Source organism: Aedes albopictus, chromosome 2 (assembly GCF_035046485.1).
Source record: "Aedes albopictus strain Foshan chromosome 2, AalbF5, whole genome shotgun sequence".
NCBI classification, from domain to species: Eukaryota; Metazoa; Arthropoda; class Insecta; order Diptera; family Culicidae; genus Aedes; species Aedes albopictus.
This window is the reverse complement of record NC_085137.1, coordinates 485,896,349-485,913,969: the sequence shown is the minus strand read 5'-3', so window position 1 is coordinate 485,913,969 and position 17,621 is coordinate 485,896,349. Positions and strand designations below refer to the sequence as shown.

The 17,621-nt window shown below is 36.3% G+C and overlaps 1 protein-coding gene across 13 annotated transcripts in view; it reads right to left on the bottom strand.

Moving 5' to 3' along the window:
* The window catches only part of LOC109424340 (collagen alpha-1(XVIII) chain), a 1,002,865-nt gene that overhangs the window by 186,844 nt on the left and 798,400 nt on the right, over positions 1–17,621 (bottom strand). For all 13 annotated transcript variants that reach the window (XM_062854154.1, XM_062854161.1, XM_062854156.1 and 10 more), the window contains one exon: positions 685–924. In XM_062854154.1, the coding sequence (XP_062710138.1) occupies positions 685–924 (240 nt within the window). The remainder of the gene's footprint in view (positions 1–684; positions 925–17,621) is intronic.

The window sequence follows — 17,621 nt, the reverse complement described above, 5'->3', positions numbered from 1 at the left end:
TCTTCCAAGAATTCTTCCAAGAATTCTTCCAAGAATTCTTCCAAGAATTCTCCAAGAATTTTTCCAAGAATTCTTCAAGAATTCTTCCAAGAATTCTCCAAGAATTCTTCCAAGAATTCTCCAAGAATTCTTCCAAGAATTCTCCAAGAATTCTTCCAAGAATTCTCCAAGAATTCTTCCAAGAATTCTCCAAGAATTCTTCCAAGAATTCTCCAAGAATTCTTCCAAGAGTTCTGCAAGAATTCTGCAAGAATTCTGCAAGAATTCTTCAAGATTTCTAGCACGATTTCTCCAAAAGTTCTCCCAAGGATTCTTCAAAAGTTTTTTACGAATTCTGCAAGAATTCTCCAAGAATTCTTCAAGAATTCTTTCAAAATTTTTGAGAAATTGAGAAAATCGAACAAATTTGGTGTTTAACGCAAACAATTATTTTCAATACAAATACAATATCTACATTTGAAACGAAGGATTTTGAAGCCCAAAAAATAAAAACAGTTGTCTGCTAATTAAATTAAAAAAAAAAAACTTATCATTTTTTACTACGATATGTTAAAGAAACGATTCTCCAATTTTGTGTTCATCCTATTCTATGGTCACATCAGCCAAGCTGCCAAATACGTTCGATGTGTTCTAGTGGTGGCATGTTGAACCTGGACGGGGGAGCTTTAGCAAAGCACAACTTACCGCATCATCGCCGGATCCTTCGTCGAGCAAGCCGGGACCTCGGGGCCCGGCTGCCCCGGGTGGCCCCGGTGGTCCCGGTGGACCATGGGGACCCGGTGGCCCCGGAGGCCCTCGTATGGCGTCACCCGGTGGTCCCTTGGGTCCCCGTTCGCCTTTTTCGCCCTTGGACCGGAAGCCGTACTCCGGCGGGGGTGGTGAAATCATCGGCAAATCGAACGAATCGTCGTCGTTTCCGCTTGACTGCAAAACGAGAGCAGAGGGAAAAGAAAGATGGGATTAGGTTCCGGTGTTGGTATTCAGTAGTGGTGATAAACGAATGGATTACGATTGTAACCAGTTCATTCAGAGACGAATGTTTATTGTATACTTTATCAATTTATTTCATAAGTTGACACAATATAAAATTTTAAACCTGTAATTGGAATCTCTGAAAGTCTATTGCTTGTTTTTCAACTTTAAACAGTGTTTGGCACAACAATTTCCAAGATTTTGTCGTTATCCGTTTATGTTGGGCCAAAGATTTATGGCTGCATCTTCTTTGTTGTTTGTTTTGTGTGTTTTGCCTTTCTCGTACACCAAAGTTCACTCAAAAAAAGAATTACCGATAGAAGGCTCGGAGGGTCAAGTCACATATACCAATTAACTCAGTTCGACGAATTGAGATAATGTCTGTATGTGTGTATGTATGTATGTCTGTGCGCAAAAAATGTTCACTCGTTTTAAAGGCACTTCCTACTGGCCGATTTTTTGGATTATAGCTCGAATAGAACCGGATTTTTACCGCATTGTTCGGTATCAAAAATGGTTCGGATCGGTAGAGGCGTTACGGAGTTATGGCCATTTCAGTGACTCGGACCAGCACCGGTGGAACTGGCTGTATATAAAACTGAACCAAGCCCTATCACGTGACACATCAAACTGCGTGGATTTTTGTAAACTTTATTATGGTTAATGCGAAAATGAACATTGGTGTCCAGAAATTCCACGATGTCGACCCGGAATTCAAGATGGCAGCCTTACATTCAAGATGGAGGCTTCAAATTCAAGATGGCGGCTGTTTAATAGTTTTAGGCTCTAGAACCATGCAATATGGGTATATTTGGTATGAGTAACATGTCCGGAGTCAACCAGAATATCGAAGATGGCGGTTTAATCCCAAGATGGTTGATCCAAATTCAAGATTGTGATTATTTTTCAAGAGATCAAAAGCCAGATAAACGATATGATCTCTGATGTCACTGCTAGGTCGATTAACTGGAGTTTTTTAATCTGACAATTGCCTTCACTGGTTGTGGTTTTATCACTATGCATTAGAAAAAAAATAAGAACTTTTTCACTTGAAATTTTCACTGTTCAATGTAACTCTTCTTCGATGCTTTTCTCCCAAATTTCCACAGTCTATAGCATCTGCCTCTGACCGAAGCTTCTCGGAAAGTAAACGAATTATTTACCCATTCTCGTTAGCGCAACATCAAAAGCATCACCATCAGCAATCAGACAGTAGCGTACCACCATGCCATCATCAGTGTAGCAGCAGCAGTCAGTGGCTTCCAGGATTTAATTAGGAAATTAGCAACGAAAATCGTAAGTCTAATTTACCGCCAATTTAATCCCATTTCGATTGCGCCGGAGAGTTTGCCGCCGGAGTGCTTCGGAGGAGTTCGGGGCGGCAAGCAAGAGCTAATGGTTGTTTGTGCTGCGCTCCGACCACTCTCAAGCAAATTCCGCCCCATTTTGGCGCGAGCTTTGCTCTTTTCATGGCTGACGCGGGCGCGGCGCGGCGATGCGATGGTTGACTGGATCATGAATTTTTAATCGATTATCAGTCAGTTGCTCTCGAGTCCTGGATTACTCTGGTGGGGCGGGGCGGGAATTCCTCGCATTTTGCGCGTCTTGATCTTTTCCATTCAATTAAAAGTTTCAACAAGTTTCAAATGTTCTACGATGTTGTTGCTGAGCTTCTTGGTTACATCATGTACATTACGCTTTCTTCCTTTCAAAGAAGGGGCTAAACCAAGTGTTCAACTAATTTTGAGTGGAATTCTGTTGAGACACGACTACAGTACAATGATTCATAGATAAGCAAACATTTTTGAATAACCGAAGTGTTTGAATAATAATTAACAAGGAAAATGATATTCAAAATATGTAGTTTGTAAGTCAGACAGTGGAAAGCATTGAGATTGTTGCTAACAAGTCATAAGAGATGGGTTGTTCGTCGAATTTGTTTTAGTGTATAAGGGCATACTAACATAATAGTGGTTTCCGGAAGAATACAATTTAATAATGCATTTGCTGTCGTACTATTCCAAAAAGTCCTGAGAGAACGCCTAGAATAAATTTATTAAGAATTCTACGGAATTGCTTAACAATTGCCCTGGAAATTTTCTAACAAAATCAAGACAGAATTCCAAAAAAATGTCTGAGTGATGTCTGAAACATTCTCCGGAAGAATCCTACAGAATAATCAAACATTTTTGTAAACTTCTTCGGAGATATTTCTGAAGAATTCCTGAAAGTACCCCAAGAATTTTCCTTGAGAATTCCCAGGATTTATTCCATAAGAATTGCCCGTTGGAATTCCCGAAAAGTTCTTCAGATAATCCCTCGAAGGAGAAGTTTACTTGCAGAATTCTTGGAAAATTTGCAAGAGAAGTTCCTCAAAAAAAAAAAAAAAATGCCGGAGGAATTTCTGTATAATTTTAGGGGCGAACTCTTGAAGAATTCCCCGGAAAAACTACAGAAGAATATTCTGGTAGGATTCTTAAATTTTTACAGAATTTACCGGAAGAATTCTTGAAGACTCACTGGTGCTATTCCTGAAGAACTTCCATCAGGATTTATTGAAGAATTCCCCGCTATCATTCCTGAAGGAATTCTGCAAGAACTCTGCTGGAGATTTTTTGAAGAATTTTCTGCAGAAGGTCCTTAAAAATTTTCGAAGATATTCCTGAAGAATTCTTCGGGGTAGCTCTAGGAGACTTTTTTGAAAAACAAATCCTGTTTGATTTTTCGGAGCATTCTGCAGGTGGTATTCCTGAGGAATCACTTGAGCATAATCTTGTAGAATTCTACGGAGGAATTTTTTGAAAAATTCTTAGATATTTGTTTAAAATTTCTCAAAGGGATTTCTGAAGAAATTCCCGGATGAATTTGTGTGAATTTTTCTGGAGGAATTTCTATTAGACTCCTGAAGAATTCTAGGGAGGAATCACTGAAGAATTCTCCGTATCACTGAAGATTTTCTTGGACTTCTCGCAGAGAAATTCCTGAAAATACCCCAACAATATTCCTGAAGAGTAATCCCTGATGTGCAAAAATCCAGAAAAATTTCTGAACATTTATCTAATTCAAAATATATTCTAAAATAAATTCCCGGACGAATTTCTAAATAAATTCCTAAATAAATTCACGAACGAATTTTTGAAGAAGAAAGGATACTTGAACACTGATCGTTACCTGAAGAACTCCCTGTAGGATTTCTTGAAGCATTTTCCGTCGTTATTTTTGGATGAATTCTGGAAGAATTCCATGGAGAAGTTGCTGAAGAATTCTCCGGAAGAATTTCGGAGGAACTTCCTGCAAGATCTTTTTGGAACAACTCCAGAAAAATATGTCAGAAAACTTATCAATTCTCTGGAGAATTCTGCAGATAGAATTCCTGAAGAAATCTTTGAATTAATAGTTTCTAAAGAATCCTTAGAGATAATTTCGAAAAAAAAAAGAAATCCTGGAAGAATTTCTTGAAAATTCTCCGAACAAATTTCTAAAAACTTTCACGATAAAAATTCCTTAAAAAGCTTCCAGGGAGGATTACTGAAGAATACTCCTGAGAAGTCACTGTAAGTTCTCCAAATATACTCATGAAGAATGTCTTGGACTTTTTCTGTAAGAATTACCATAGGAATCTCAGAAGGACTCTCCAGAGCAATTCCTTAAGAACTTCCCGGAAGGATTTCTGATAAATTGTCTGAACTGAATTTAACTGAAAGAATATTTGAATAATTTCTCGGATGACTTCTTGAAAAATTCTCTGAAAGAATTCCAGATGAATTTTCCGGAATATATCTTAAATTTTTTCCCTGACGATTTTCTGCGGAATTTCTCGAAGGTTTTCTTGGAGACTCACTGGATCAATTCTAAAAAAAAAAAAACTTCCAGTAGAATTTCTTGAAGAGTTTCTGATTGCCAATCCTGCAAAATTTTCTGCAGAAGTTCTTCAAAAAAAATTTCTAAGATTTCTCTATTTTTTGGAGTAGCTCCACAAGAATTTGTCGGAGAACAAATCCTGAATATTTTTTCGGAGAGCTCTGCAGGTGGTATTGCTGAAGAATTCTCCGGGATAGTTACTGAAGAATTTTAAGAAAATTCTGGAAAATTCCTCAGAGATATTTCCAAAAATTTTCCCGGAAGAATTTCTTAAAAACTGAATTTTTGAACAATTTTCCGAAGAAATCTACGGAGACTCGGACTTCTCCCAAAAGGGTTCCTAAAAATTCCCCGAAGATATTCCTGAATTTTGTGGAACTATTCCATAAAAATTGCCCAGAGCAGTGCCTGAAGAACTCTCTGGAGGAGTTCCTGAAGTATCTTCTGAACTTATTTTTTTTGATGAATTCCTGTGAAATTCTGAGAAGAATTCCTGAACATTTCCGGAGCAATTCCTTGGACGAAATCTTGGAGAATCTCCCAAATGAACACCTGAAGAATTCTCTGAAAGAATTCTCATACAATTTCCCGGATAAATTTCCGAAGAATTTTGCGAAAATATTCTTGACGACTCATTGGACCTAAAGAAGGAATTCTTGAATAATTCCTCGTTGCTAATCGTGAAGAAATTCTAGAAAAATTCAAGAGGAGAATTCTTGAAGAATTTTTCGGAGGAATTCGCCGGAAAAGTTCTAAAAGAATTTCCAGGAGGAATTACGGAAAAATTCGTTGTTGAAATTTCTGACGATTTTCTTACAGAAGTTTATCAAAAATTTCTCGTAGATATTTTCGAAGAATACTTTGAAGTTACTTCAGGAAAATGTACCAGAGAACAAATCCTGATTAATGCTCTCGAGAACTCCATAGGTAGTGTTCCTGAAGAAACCTCTGGAATAAAATCTTGTAGAACTTTAAGGGCGGACGGGACGGTCGAGGAAATATCCGCCATTGCTCTGTGGCTACTAAGATGGTAATCTCAGATTCTACTTCATATTTTGCAACAAAAACCTATCATTGTGTATGCTCACTTGCAGTGCATATGCTGATTGGTTTTCAACATCTTCAGTGCGATAGAACTCGAGATTAGGGTAATTTTCCAATTGTTGCACAGCTAAAAACTCGCCTATTGTTGCACACTCCATGTTATTCTTATGAGGTGTGCAACAATTGGCGAATTTTTAGCCGTGCAACAATTGGAAAATTACCCTACCATCTTCAAAATCGCGAGGCAAATTGTTAGAAAGAGAGGCAAGATAGGAAAAATAACACGGCGTCCCGTTTCACCTTAAGATAACATTTCTGATAAAAATCCCGGGAGATTTCAAAAATTACCCATACTTACAAAAAAAAATCGAACTTCCGGGAAAAAAATCGGGAAAAATACTCCAAAGAATTCCTCAACTCCCTCCGGAGAATTCGAGAAAATTCTCCAAAGATATTCCTGAATAATGCCCCGGACTTATTCCGTAAGAATTGTCTCTAGGAATCCCCATGGAATTCTTCACAGCAAGGCCTGAAGAATTCCCCGGAGGAATTCCTAAAGATTTATTTCTCAGTAGAATTTCTGAACATTTTCCGGAAGAATTCCTAAATAATTTCTCAGACAAAATCTTAAAGATGTTCCCAAAAGAATTCCTGAAGAATTTTCTGGAAGAATTCCTAAATAATTGTTCGGATGAATTACCGAAGAATTTTACGAAAGAATTCTTGAAGACTCACTGTACCTGAAGAATTTACGGTAGGATTATTTGAAGAAATATTCGTCACGAATACTGAGGAAATTGTGGAAGAATTCCCTGGAGAAATTCCAGAACAATGCCAGAAAGAATTCCAAAAGAAATTCAAAAGGAATTCCAGAAGTATTCCAGAAGAATTTCCCGCAAGAATTCCTGAAAAAAAAATCTTCAGAGGAATTCCTGAAGAATTCCTCTTAGGAATTCTTGCAAAAGTTTCTCAAAATGTTCTCCAGAGGAATCCCTGAAGAATTCCTCCTAGGAATTCTTGCAGAAGTTTCTCAAAAAATTCTCGAAGGTATTCCGGAAGAATTCCTCGTGATTGAATTCTTGCGTGGATGAAGAATTCTCCGGAAAAATTCCTGAAGAATTCTTATGGATAGAGAATTTCCTAAAAATTTACCGAAGAACTCTTGAAAAACTCTCCAGATAAAATTCCAAAAGAAATCCTCGGCCCAGAATAATTTCTGATGAACTTTCCAGTGATATCTGAAGAATGCTGAAAAGAAATTCCTGAAAGAATTTTTGGGACAGTTTCTGTTGGAAATTATTATCGAATTTGTGAAAAACCACCTGGACGGATTCCACAAGAGTATCCGAATCCTGAAGAATATCTCGGACGAATTCCTGAAGATCCCCACGGTGTAATTAAATGAAGAACTACTGAATTCTTAAAAACTAAATTTTAAAAATATTGACGAAATGGACAAATCGAAGTGAAACTCTGGTAAAAAGTAAATCGTTCTCACGGTGAGACTCGAACCTTCGATTCCTATGAGTTTAAGTTTCGCTGAAATAACATGTTCTTTTCTTGTCGCAAGTTTCACATCAAATTATCCATATTTCATTGCCATCAGTAAATGTAAACCCTAGCCTTTTTTGAGAATTATTAATCTTGCACTTGGCTGCGTTCGCCACAAATATCGATAATCAATTTATCAATTACGCTGCAGAACAGAAACTTTCTGAAGCAAACTCCGAGAAAATTCTAAAAAAAATCCTCAGAAAAATTGTTTTGGAATATCATGGATGAATTCCTGAAGAAATTCTCGAAGGAGTTCTTGAAGATTTTTTCTCAGAACTTCCTAAAGAATTCTCCGTATATATTGCCGACGAACTTTTTGAAGAGATTCCTGAAGATTTCCGCGGAACAAATCCTGAAGTATTCGTCGAGGAGCAACTCTTGAAGAGTTGCTTTAAGAATTCTTAAAAATTCTGCGGCAGTAATTGTAGGGAATTTACCAGATGTGTTCCTGAAGAATTTCGCAAGAATGTTTCGAGTTCTGGATGAATGCCTTAAGAACTATACGGCGAAATTCTGAAGAAATTTTTCAGGTGAAGAATTTCTTGTAGACAGTACTGATGCAATTTCCCATAGAAATTTCTCAACCCATTTCCAAAGTATGTTTGGGAAGAGTTCTTTTAAAAATGCTTTAAAAGAATTCCTGGAGAAATTAAAAAAAAATCTTTGATGAAATACTAGAATCTCTGGAGGAATTCGGGAAGAAGTTATTAAGAAAATATAAGAAGACTTTCTGAGAGGCGTTTCTGAAAATTTCCTTGAAGAAATTCCTGAAGAACTTTTCCGATAAATTTGTAAAGAATGCTTCGAATGATTTTTTGAAAAAGAGGTCTCCGGAGAAATTTCCAAAAAAAAATCACCGAAGCAATTCTTGAAAATTTTTACACTGGAATTCCATAAAAACTCGTTCAGAATACTCCAGTGATATTCCTAACAAATTCCGTAGAAGAATTTCTGAAGAATAGCCACAAAAAAATCTGAAAAGATTCTCGGTGGAACTCCAGAAGAAATCCTTGTGAGATTTTTTAAAGGAATTTTTGAAGAAGCTTCCTGAGTAATTTCTAAATAATTATTTAGAGGAATTATCGAAAGAATTATCAAGAGGTTTCTTCCGAAAATCATTGTATATATTTTTGAAGAATTTCTCGTAGGGATTCATGAAGAATTTTATGGTGAAGTCATTAAACGTATCTTTGGAAAAAAGTCCTGAAAATTTCCCGTAGAAATCCTTGAAAACTTCAGGAATTTCTTTAGAAATTTTTCAGGCGCTGTCCTGATTAATTCGCAGAAGAAATTTCTGAAAATTTCACGGATGAATATCTGATGAACTTCTCGAAAGAATTCTTGAAATTATTTCCGAGGAATTTCTGAATATAAATATTCAGAAGAATTCTTGAAAAAAATCATCGGAAGAATTCCTGGAGAAATTTCTTAATAAATTCCTGGAGGAAATTCTAAAGAAATCCCTGGAGGAATTCTGGAAGAATTCATCAAGGAACATTTGAAGACTTTCTTGGAGGCATTCCCAACAATTTTCTTGAAGAATTTCTCGAAGAATTCTTTGGTTGAATTTCTTAAAAATTCTTATCGGAAGTACCTTATAAATTCTCCGGAGAAATGTCCAAACTACTTCTACGAGCAATTCCTGAAAAAAAAAAATCCATGTAGGTATTCCTGAAAAGTATTCCTTCAAAATTCCTAAGATTTTCCCAAAGCGTTCCGCAGAGTTGATTCTAGAAAAAAAAAAAAAAAAAATTATGACGATATCCCGAAGAGAGAAGGAAATCCATAAGAATTCCTTGTAGGAATGGCTGAAGGATTTCCCTAAATAATTCTTCCCTGGAGAGGTTTCTGAAGATTCCTTCAAAAGAATTTTTGAAGGAATCTTCGAACGAGACTCCTGAAAAATTCTTTGGTGAAATCCTTGAGAAATTCCTAGGAAAAGTTTTTGAAGAACTTTTTGATAAAATTCTTTAAGAATCTGGAGTGGAATTTCTGTAGAATTCTTCAAAACAATTTCTGAAACAATCTATGTGAGAATTTCTGCATGAATCTATTAAAGAATTTCTTAAAAAATCCTGAAGAACTTTCCGCAGGAATGATCGAAGATTGCCTCGAAGAAAATACCTAAAGGATTGCTGAAAAACTCCCCGGAAGAATTCCCAAAGAATTTTTCAGAGCAATATGAAAAAAAAAATCTAGGGAACATTTTTTGCAGAAATTATTGAATAGCAGTGTCTGGAATCCAATTCTCGAAATAATTCCTGGAAGAAATGGAAGTTTTTATTTCAAAGGATTCTCTGGAATTTCTCCAAAAGGAGTTTTTGAAGGTACATACTTAAGAAATATCGAAATTCCTCCCACCATCTGAGTCAAAGTTTTTCACCGCAATTCCTGTGGTTCCTCTGTGCTGTTTGAATTTTAATTATTCTGCTCCGCCCACCACCACCCAGTGCCAGTCAGTGTATAGACATTAACTTTCAAGACGTCAAGACGTGTGCGTGTTGTTTGCAGAGTTTCCCGGCACAGAAAACATTCTTCTTCCATCAACTCAACGTTCGCCTCGCCGGCGAAGACCACAACCAACCACTCGAGCCAGCAGGGGAAGGCATGAAAATTTGTTCATCACATTTCCCGAGAAAACCTCTCGATTCCCGTGGGAGCAATTTTCTCCGTGTTGTTTGTACTTTCCAAAGAATAACCCCTGCCTGCTGCTGGGGGCACTTTAACTTGGGTGAGTGTGTGGACCGTCGTCGTTTTCCAAGTTTCCAGCGGAAAAGTGTTAAAGGAAACAAAACACACGGAACACATTGAGAAGAGTTCATGTTTCGATGATCCTTTTTTTTTTCTCTCACACAGTTATCGCCCTAATTTTCCGCTGTTCTCATGGGACCAAAGGATGAACATGGCGTGGCGTGGCTTGCAAATCTGGAATAGCTACCGACTGGTTTTAATTGGCAATTTTGTGTCTGCTGTTTTATAACATTTTGACTGAAGATGGCAAACGACGCGGGGAGGGCCATCTCCATTGATGTGCTGCTATTCCTGCGTGTCTTTGAAGATGTCGTCGGCGGGAGTCCGCTTTCATTTCGTTTTCCATGCTACCAGTGGCAGGGTAATAGGGTGGATCCCAATTATGGTAGCACTGACTGATCTGTATGACTTTTAGAGTGCCGCCGGACTCTCAGTGCTAGACAGAGTCCGAAATTCACGAAAATTTCATAAATAATACCAGAAATTTATCAAGAATTTTTCTCCGGGACTCTAGAGTTTCTTCCGGAAATTCCTTCATAAATTTCTCAAGAAGTTGCTTCAGAAAACCTTTCCTTGCTTTAGAAAAAAATAACTCCACACCAGAATTCCGGACGAACTCTCCGAAAAAATCAGTGAGGATCTCTTTGGACTTCCCCCAAAATGTTTCCAGGAAGTTTTTTTTTATCGGTATTAACGAGATTTTTAGCCCTGGGCTAGTTCATCTCGGGACCCACGCTTTACTTCCCTTCCGAAGGAAGAACTCACATTTTGCGAGTTTGTCGGGAGTGGGATTCGATCCCAGGTCCTCGGCGTGATAGTCAAGTGTTCTAACCATCACACCAGGTCCGCTCCACTTCTTTCCAGGAAGTTATTCCATTAGAACCATCCATAATAATCCTCGAAAAATTATTCAGAGCAATTCCGGTAGAATTCCTGAAGAATTTACTATTTTTTTTTGTTAGAATTCCTGGAAAATTGCTCAGAGATATTCCTGAACTATTCGCCGGAGGAATTCCTTAATAATTTCTCGGGCGAGCTTTGGAAGAATTCCTCGAAAGAATTCTGGAAGACTCACTGGAGTCTGAAATTCTTTCAGGAAGTCGTCCAGGGATTCTTTTAAAAAATCTTCCTCGAGTTGCTTCGGAAATGACTACGGAGTTTCCTTCGGAAAATCTTCAACGAATTTCTCAAAAAATTGCTTTACAGAATCTTCCATAGATTTATGTTTAGAAGAGATGAACCAGCCTCGGGCTGAAAATCTCTCTAATAAAGATACCTAACCATTTATGTTTAGAATTAGGCGCAAAATACATGTTGGTATTGAATAAAAGTCCGTAAGTCCTCCATGAGTTCCTTTAGAAGTTATTCCATTCGAAATTGCCCTAGAGATTCCTCCAGACAAATCCTCCGAAATTTCTTTATGGATTGAGTTAGAACATTTCAAAAAATATTTTGTCGGAGAACAAATCATGGTATTCTTGAAGAACTTTCTGAGAATATTCTTGAGGAATCCTACTAAAATTTTTTTGAAAGGTGCTTAGGAAAAATCCAGAAATATTCCCAGAAGGAATTTGTTTTAAAACTTCCATATGAAATTCCTAACAAATCCCTGGATGAATTAAAAAAAATCAACGGAGAAGTTCCTGAAGAATTCTCCAGAGCGAATCCTGAAGAACTCTCCGGAGGAATTTCTGTAGAATTTTCTTGCACAATACCTGGAAAATTTCTTGGAAGAATTCCCGATTAATTTTCCGGAGGAATTGCTCAACAACTCCTCGAAAGAAATCCAGGAGAATTTTCCGGAAGAATCTTCGGTCGCCTTTCCTGTAGGAATTTTAGATGAATTCATCAGAGGAGTTTCTGAAAAAATCCTTGGAAGAATTACTGTGGAATTCCCTGCAGAATTCTTGAAAAAACTTGAATACTTTATTTACTTACTGCACGGTGATGAAAGGGCCCATATAGCCGAGGCGGTAAACGCACGGGTATTCAGCATGACCATGCTGAACGTGATGGGTTCGATTCCCGGTCGGTCCAGGATCTATTCGTAAAGGAAATTTCCCTGACTTCTTTGGGCATAGAGTATCTTCGTGCCTGCCACACGATATACACATGCAAAATGGTCATTGGCAGAGGAAGCTCTCAGTTAATAACTGTGGAAGTGCTCATAGAACACTAAGCTGAGAAGCAGGCTTTGTCCCAGTGAGGACGTTACACCAAGAAGAAGAAGAAGAAGAAGAAGAAGAAGAAGAAGAAGAAGAAGAAGAAGAAGAAGAAGAAGAAGAAGAAGAAGAAGAAGAAGAAGAAGAAGAAGAAGAAGAAGAAGAAGACGGTGATGAAAGAACTACATGAAAAATTCTCCGGGATAATTCTTGTAGAATGCTTAGGGAAAGTTTCAGATAAATTCTCAGGAGGAATTTCTTAAAAAAATGCCGAAGAATTTCTCTGGAGAAATTGCTGATTCCTCGAACTTGTTTCTTAAGAATTTTCAGGAGTTTTTCTGATTTTTGTTATTTTAAATTTTTTATTGATACAAGAATAATTACTCGGAAAAATTACTAAAAATTATCATGTAAGTATTCCTGGAAAATTTCCCAGAGGAGGGTGATTCGGGCGAAATCCTGGCGTTTTCTCGGAGTAATCGCTGAATAAAGATATAAAAAAAAAAAATAAATTTTTCAAGAATTCCTCAATAGTTCCGTGAGAATTCTACGAAGGTATTCCCGAAAACTCACTAGGTATAGAATCTCCCGGGGAAATTTATGAGGAATCCTCGTTAGCCTCTAGGACGGATTCCGTAAGAATTTCCCGAAATATCTCCTTAAGAATTATTTAAGTAAAATTCCTGAAGAAAAAGGCAACATTCCGAAATAAAATCACGACGATACATCTGAAGAATTGCTCAGACGAATTCCAAACGTTCCCCACAATGGATTTCCTGAAATATCCAAAAACTAGATTTTTAACAAATTCTGGCATCAGTGACAGATTGAAGTGAAACGTTGCGAAAAAGTTACTTATCCTCTCTGTAAGACTCGAACTGACGACTGCAATGAGTCCGAGTCTCAACGAGGTAAGTAAAATTTCCACTCGGTTGGTTGGGCCACAAATATCTATAATTTATTAACTTATGAATTATGCTAAAGTATTTTCTGGACGAACGTGCGACGAAAAATCTGAATTATTCCCTGGAGAAAATCCATTAATTTCTTTAGAAAATTCTTTATGGATTTCTTGAAAAATCTCTCGATAGATTTTTTTTTAATTGGAAATTCCCCTTGAACTTCCTCCTCTTCCGAAATTGATTCATGTACTCCTTTGGAACGCTGCTCCAAGGATTCTTAAAAAAAACTTCGTGGATTCCTTCAAAAACTTTTGAGGAATTTATTAGGAAAATCTTGCTACAGAAACATAGCCACAAATTTAATCATATTTTATACACAAGTTTCCTTCCGATATTTCTTTAGATATTCCTCAGGATATTTATCCAAGATTTTCTCTTAAAAACTTCCCTAGTAATTCCTCCAAGGTTTCTTTCAGAAAACCCTCCTGTGATACTTTCGGAATCAAATTTCCACGGATTCCTACGAATTTTTTTTAGCGATTTCTTCGGAAAGTTAGCAGTTGGGAATCCCTTCGGGAATTTATCCAAAGGTTTCACAAATTCTTTCTGGGATTCCTTTAGAAATTCATCCAAGAGATCCAAGAGTTGCTTTTTATAGAGATTTCTCAAGAAACTCTTCCAGAGATTTCTCAATATTTTTTACAGGTTCCTTCGTTTCTTTTCGTTCCAAGGATTAGTTTAGTTATTTTCTTAAGGAATTCCTCAAGATTTTTTTTCAGGAAGTCCTTCAACGATTCCGTTAGTTTCATTTTCAAGAAATTCCTGCAGAAATTTCGGAAATAATTATTTATAAAAAGCTACCATGGATTTTTCAAAAATTCCAGGCAAAAATTCGGATTTTTTTTTCCAGAGAAGCTTTCATGAACTGTACAGGAATTTTTTTCAGAAATCAGTCAAAAGGAATGTACGAGTATTCCTTTAAAAAATCTGTTGAACTTAAAAGGAATTTTCCTTTGGGTTTCAGGAAATCTTCCAGGGATTATTTTGGAAAATCTTCGACGTGTTGCTTCGGAAACGACTCTAGAGTTTTCTTCGTAAATTCCAACAAATTTCTCAATAAAATGCTTTGGAAAACCTTCTATGAAGTGTAGAATTAGCCATAAAATACACGTTCTTAAAAAAAATCAAAGATTTCTTGCATTAATCGTCCATGAGTTTTTTGCGAAAATCTTTCAAGGAATTCTTGAAAAATCTCTTCATGGTTATGTTTTTAAATCTTCCTCAGATTCCATCAGAAATTTTCCTACAGATTCTTCGAGGAAATTCTCCTAGAACCTGTTTATAGAATTCGCTAAAATTGTTTCATGGATTCTTTTTTAGCATTGCCCAAGGATTTTTATTAAATCTGTCATGGATTCCTTCAAAAAAAATTAAGGGGTTTGTAAAGAAAATCTTGCAATGGAAATATCTCCAAGTGCTTCATTAGAATTTCTCCTACATTTCTCCTACATTCCTCTAAAAAATATCATTATAAAATACTCCAAAGATTCCTTTGGAAATCCCTTCTGCTATATTTTAGCGAAAATGTTCCATGAACAGCTACAGAAATGTCCTTAGCGATTCTTTTAAAAAGTAAGAAATTGGGAATCCCGTTGGAATTTTCACCCAAAATTTCAAAAATTCTTTCAAGGATTCTTTTAGAAATTCACCCAACTGTTGCTTCAAAAATTTATCTAGAGATTCTTCAAGAAATTTCAGCGAGGGTTCCTTTAGAAAACCTTGAATGATTTTGTTTTTGAAATTCATTTCAAGGATTTGTTTTAGTAAATACTCCGGAATTCATTTTCCAATTTCTACAGAGGTTCTTCAGAAACTCATTTAGTATAGCTTCTTGAGAATTTCTTTAGAAAATCATCAAAAATTTCCCTTAAATTCCTTAATTTTTTTTTGGAGATTTTCTTTAGTGATTGTCCCAAGGATTCTTTCGGATGTACATCTTGCGGTTCTTCAGAAACTCGTTCAGAGATCCCTCAAGACTTCGTTCAGGTCCAATCGTTTCTGCACTAACTCCTCCAGGGATTTCAGTGGAATTTTTTGAAGAAATTATCTTTAGATATTTCTTCGAGGATTCTTCCAGAGGCTCTTGCATGATTTCTTTCAGTGGTTTCAGTAGGAATTTCTTCATGGATTATTACAGAAATTAATGGAGAGATTTTTACAGAGTTTTCTTCTTTGCTTTCTTATACATGAAGTACTTTGGAAAATCCACTAGAAATTTTTCTTAAAATATTTATAGAGCTTTATTTATTTGTTTCTGCTGATATTTGTCTACGGGGTTTTCAGCAATTCCTTCAGAAATCCTCACAGAAAATTAAGGGATTCCTCCAGGAATTTTCATGAATCTTTAAGTATTTCGCCACGGCACGGGTTTTCTAAGTAGTTCCTTCGGTTTTTTCTTCAGATTATTTTCAGAAAACCCTGCTTTGGTGTTTCCTGAAATATCCCTCGTTTTTTCATAAACTCTTTCAGGGGTTGTGGCTAGAACACCTCCACAGATTCCAACAGGAATTGGACTAGAGATTTTTTTGAAAATTTCTTCATATTTAGAAATGCTTCCAGCGATTTATTCTGATTTTTTTTCCAGGGATTCCTTTCGAAATATTGCCTGAGTATTCATCAGTATTCCAAGATAATTTTCAGGAATTTCAGTAGGGATTTCTTAGGGCTTTTTATGGCTTCCAAATACTAAATCCTACAAGGACTCGTTCACAAATATCTCCACGGATTCCTCAAAAAAAAATTTTTTTTAGAATATCAGCCTGTGCAATATATTAAATGAGTACAATTTCCTAATAATACGCTGTTTTCTTGTTTCGGAATAAAGCAGTTTGTAACAATATTTGTAAGTTTTTTTTGTTTTGTAAATGTGGTCATTATTTCGTTTTGAAAATCTCAACAGTTTAACAATAATTTGTGCATAGTTCTACTACAAATTTCTTCATGAAAGCTTTCAATTATTTATATCAAAATTTCTGCAGCAGTTCCATCAGAAATTCGTTTCAAACATGTTCTTGGAATTCCTTCAGGTCATCATCCTGCCATTCCTTTAGTTTTTATCTTAGAGATTTTTTCAGTGATTAATTCCCCCAAGGATTCTTTCGGAAGTACGTCTTGCGGTTTCTTCAGAAATTCTTTCAGATATTCCTTAAGACTTCGTTCTGGTACCATCGTTTCTGAACTAACTCCTTCAATGATTTTTTTGGAAATTTTTGAAGGATTATCTTCAGAAATTTCTTCGGACATTCGTCCAGAGGTTTTTGCATGATTTTATATAGTAGTTTCAGTAGTAGATATCTTCATTGATTATTACAGAAGTTAATTTAAAGATTTTTTCAAGAATTCCTCGACGAATTGCTAAAAATGTAAACAGAGGCTATTTTTTTTGTTTTTTTTTTCTGATATTTCTCTACGAATTCCTTCAGCAGGAATCCACACTGAGCTTCTAAGAAGTCTGCCTTAAGTTTTTACTAAATTATTTCTCGATTTTTTCAGATACCCTTTCCGGGACTCTGACCGGAACTTCACCGCAGATTTCAACAGAAATTCGACTAGAGATTTATTTTCTGATTTTTTTTTTTCAAATAAATTTCTTGAGAGATTCATCTAAAAAAGCCTCCAGGGACTTCTTCTGATTTTTTCTACTCTGCATCCTACCAGCACTCGTTCAGAAATGTTTTAACGTCTAATATTTTTGTAATATGTTCCTTCAGGATAAAAAAGCCGCCAAGGTTTCCCAAAAAATTTCTTTAGGAATTGCGTCAAGATATTTTTTTTTAGAAATTTCTTTAGAAATCCATCTGGAAATACCTCCAGTGATTTTTTTTTAAGTTTCTCCAGAGATTCCCTCAGAAATGTTGCCAGAGGATCGCAACCGATATTCCAAGGATTTCTTCAGGGACTTCAGCAGCGATTTCTCAGGAATTTATTTCATGAATTTTTCACCCTATTTCCTACAAGGATTCGGTCAGAAATATCTCTATGAATACGTCCAATCATTTTGAAATACACTCCCGTTCAAAAGTTTGGGGTCACCCCCTCAAAAACATGTCATTTTTTTAAGCCCATATCTCCGCCAATTTGCGTCCGATTTCAAAACCCTAGGTTTCATTTAAAAGATAATAAGTCAAAGAAACTTAGAACATGATTTAAAAGAAACTTTTTCAAAAAATTTTGTATGTAAACTTAACCCAAAGTTGCCAAATTTTCTAAAAAATGAATACAAACTTACGGCAGTGTCGCTGGAAGTTGGGTCGACCAAATTTTAAGATGAGAGCGGCAATATGACCCATTTTCTATTAGCTTTCAACTGCTTTTT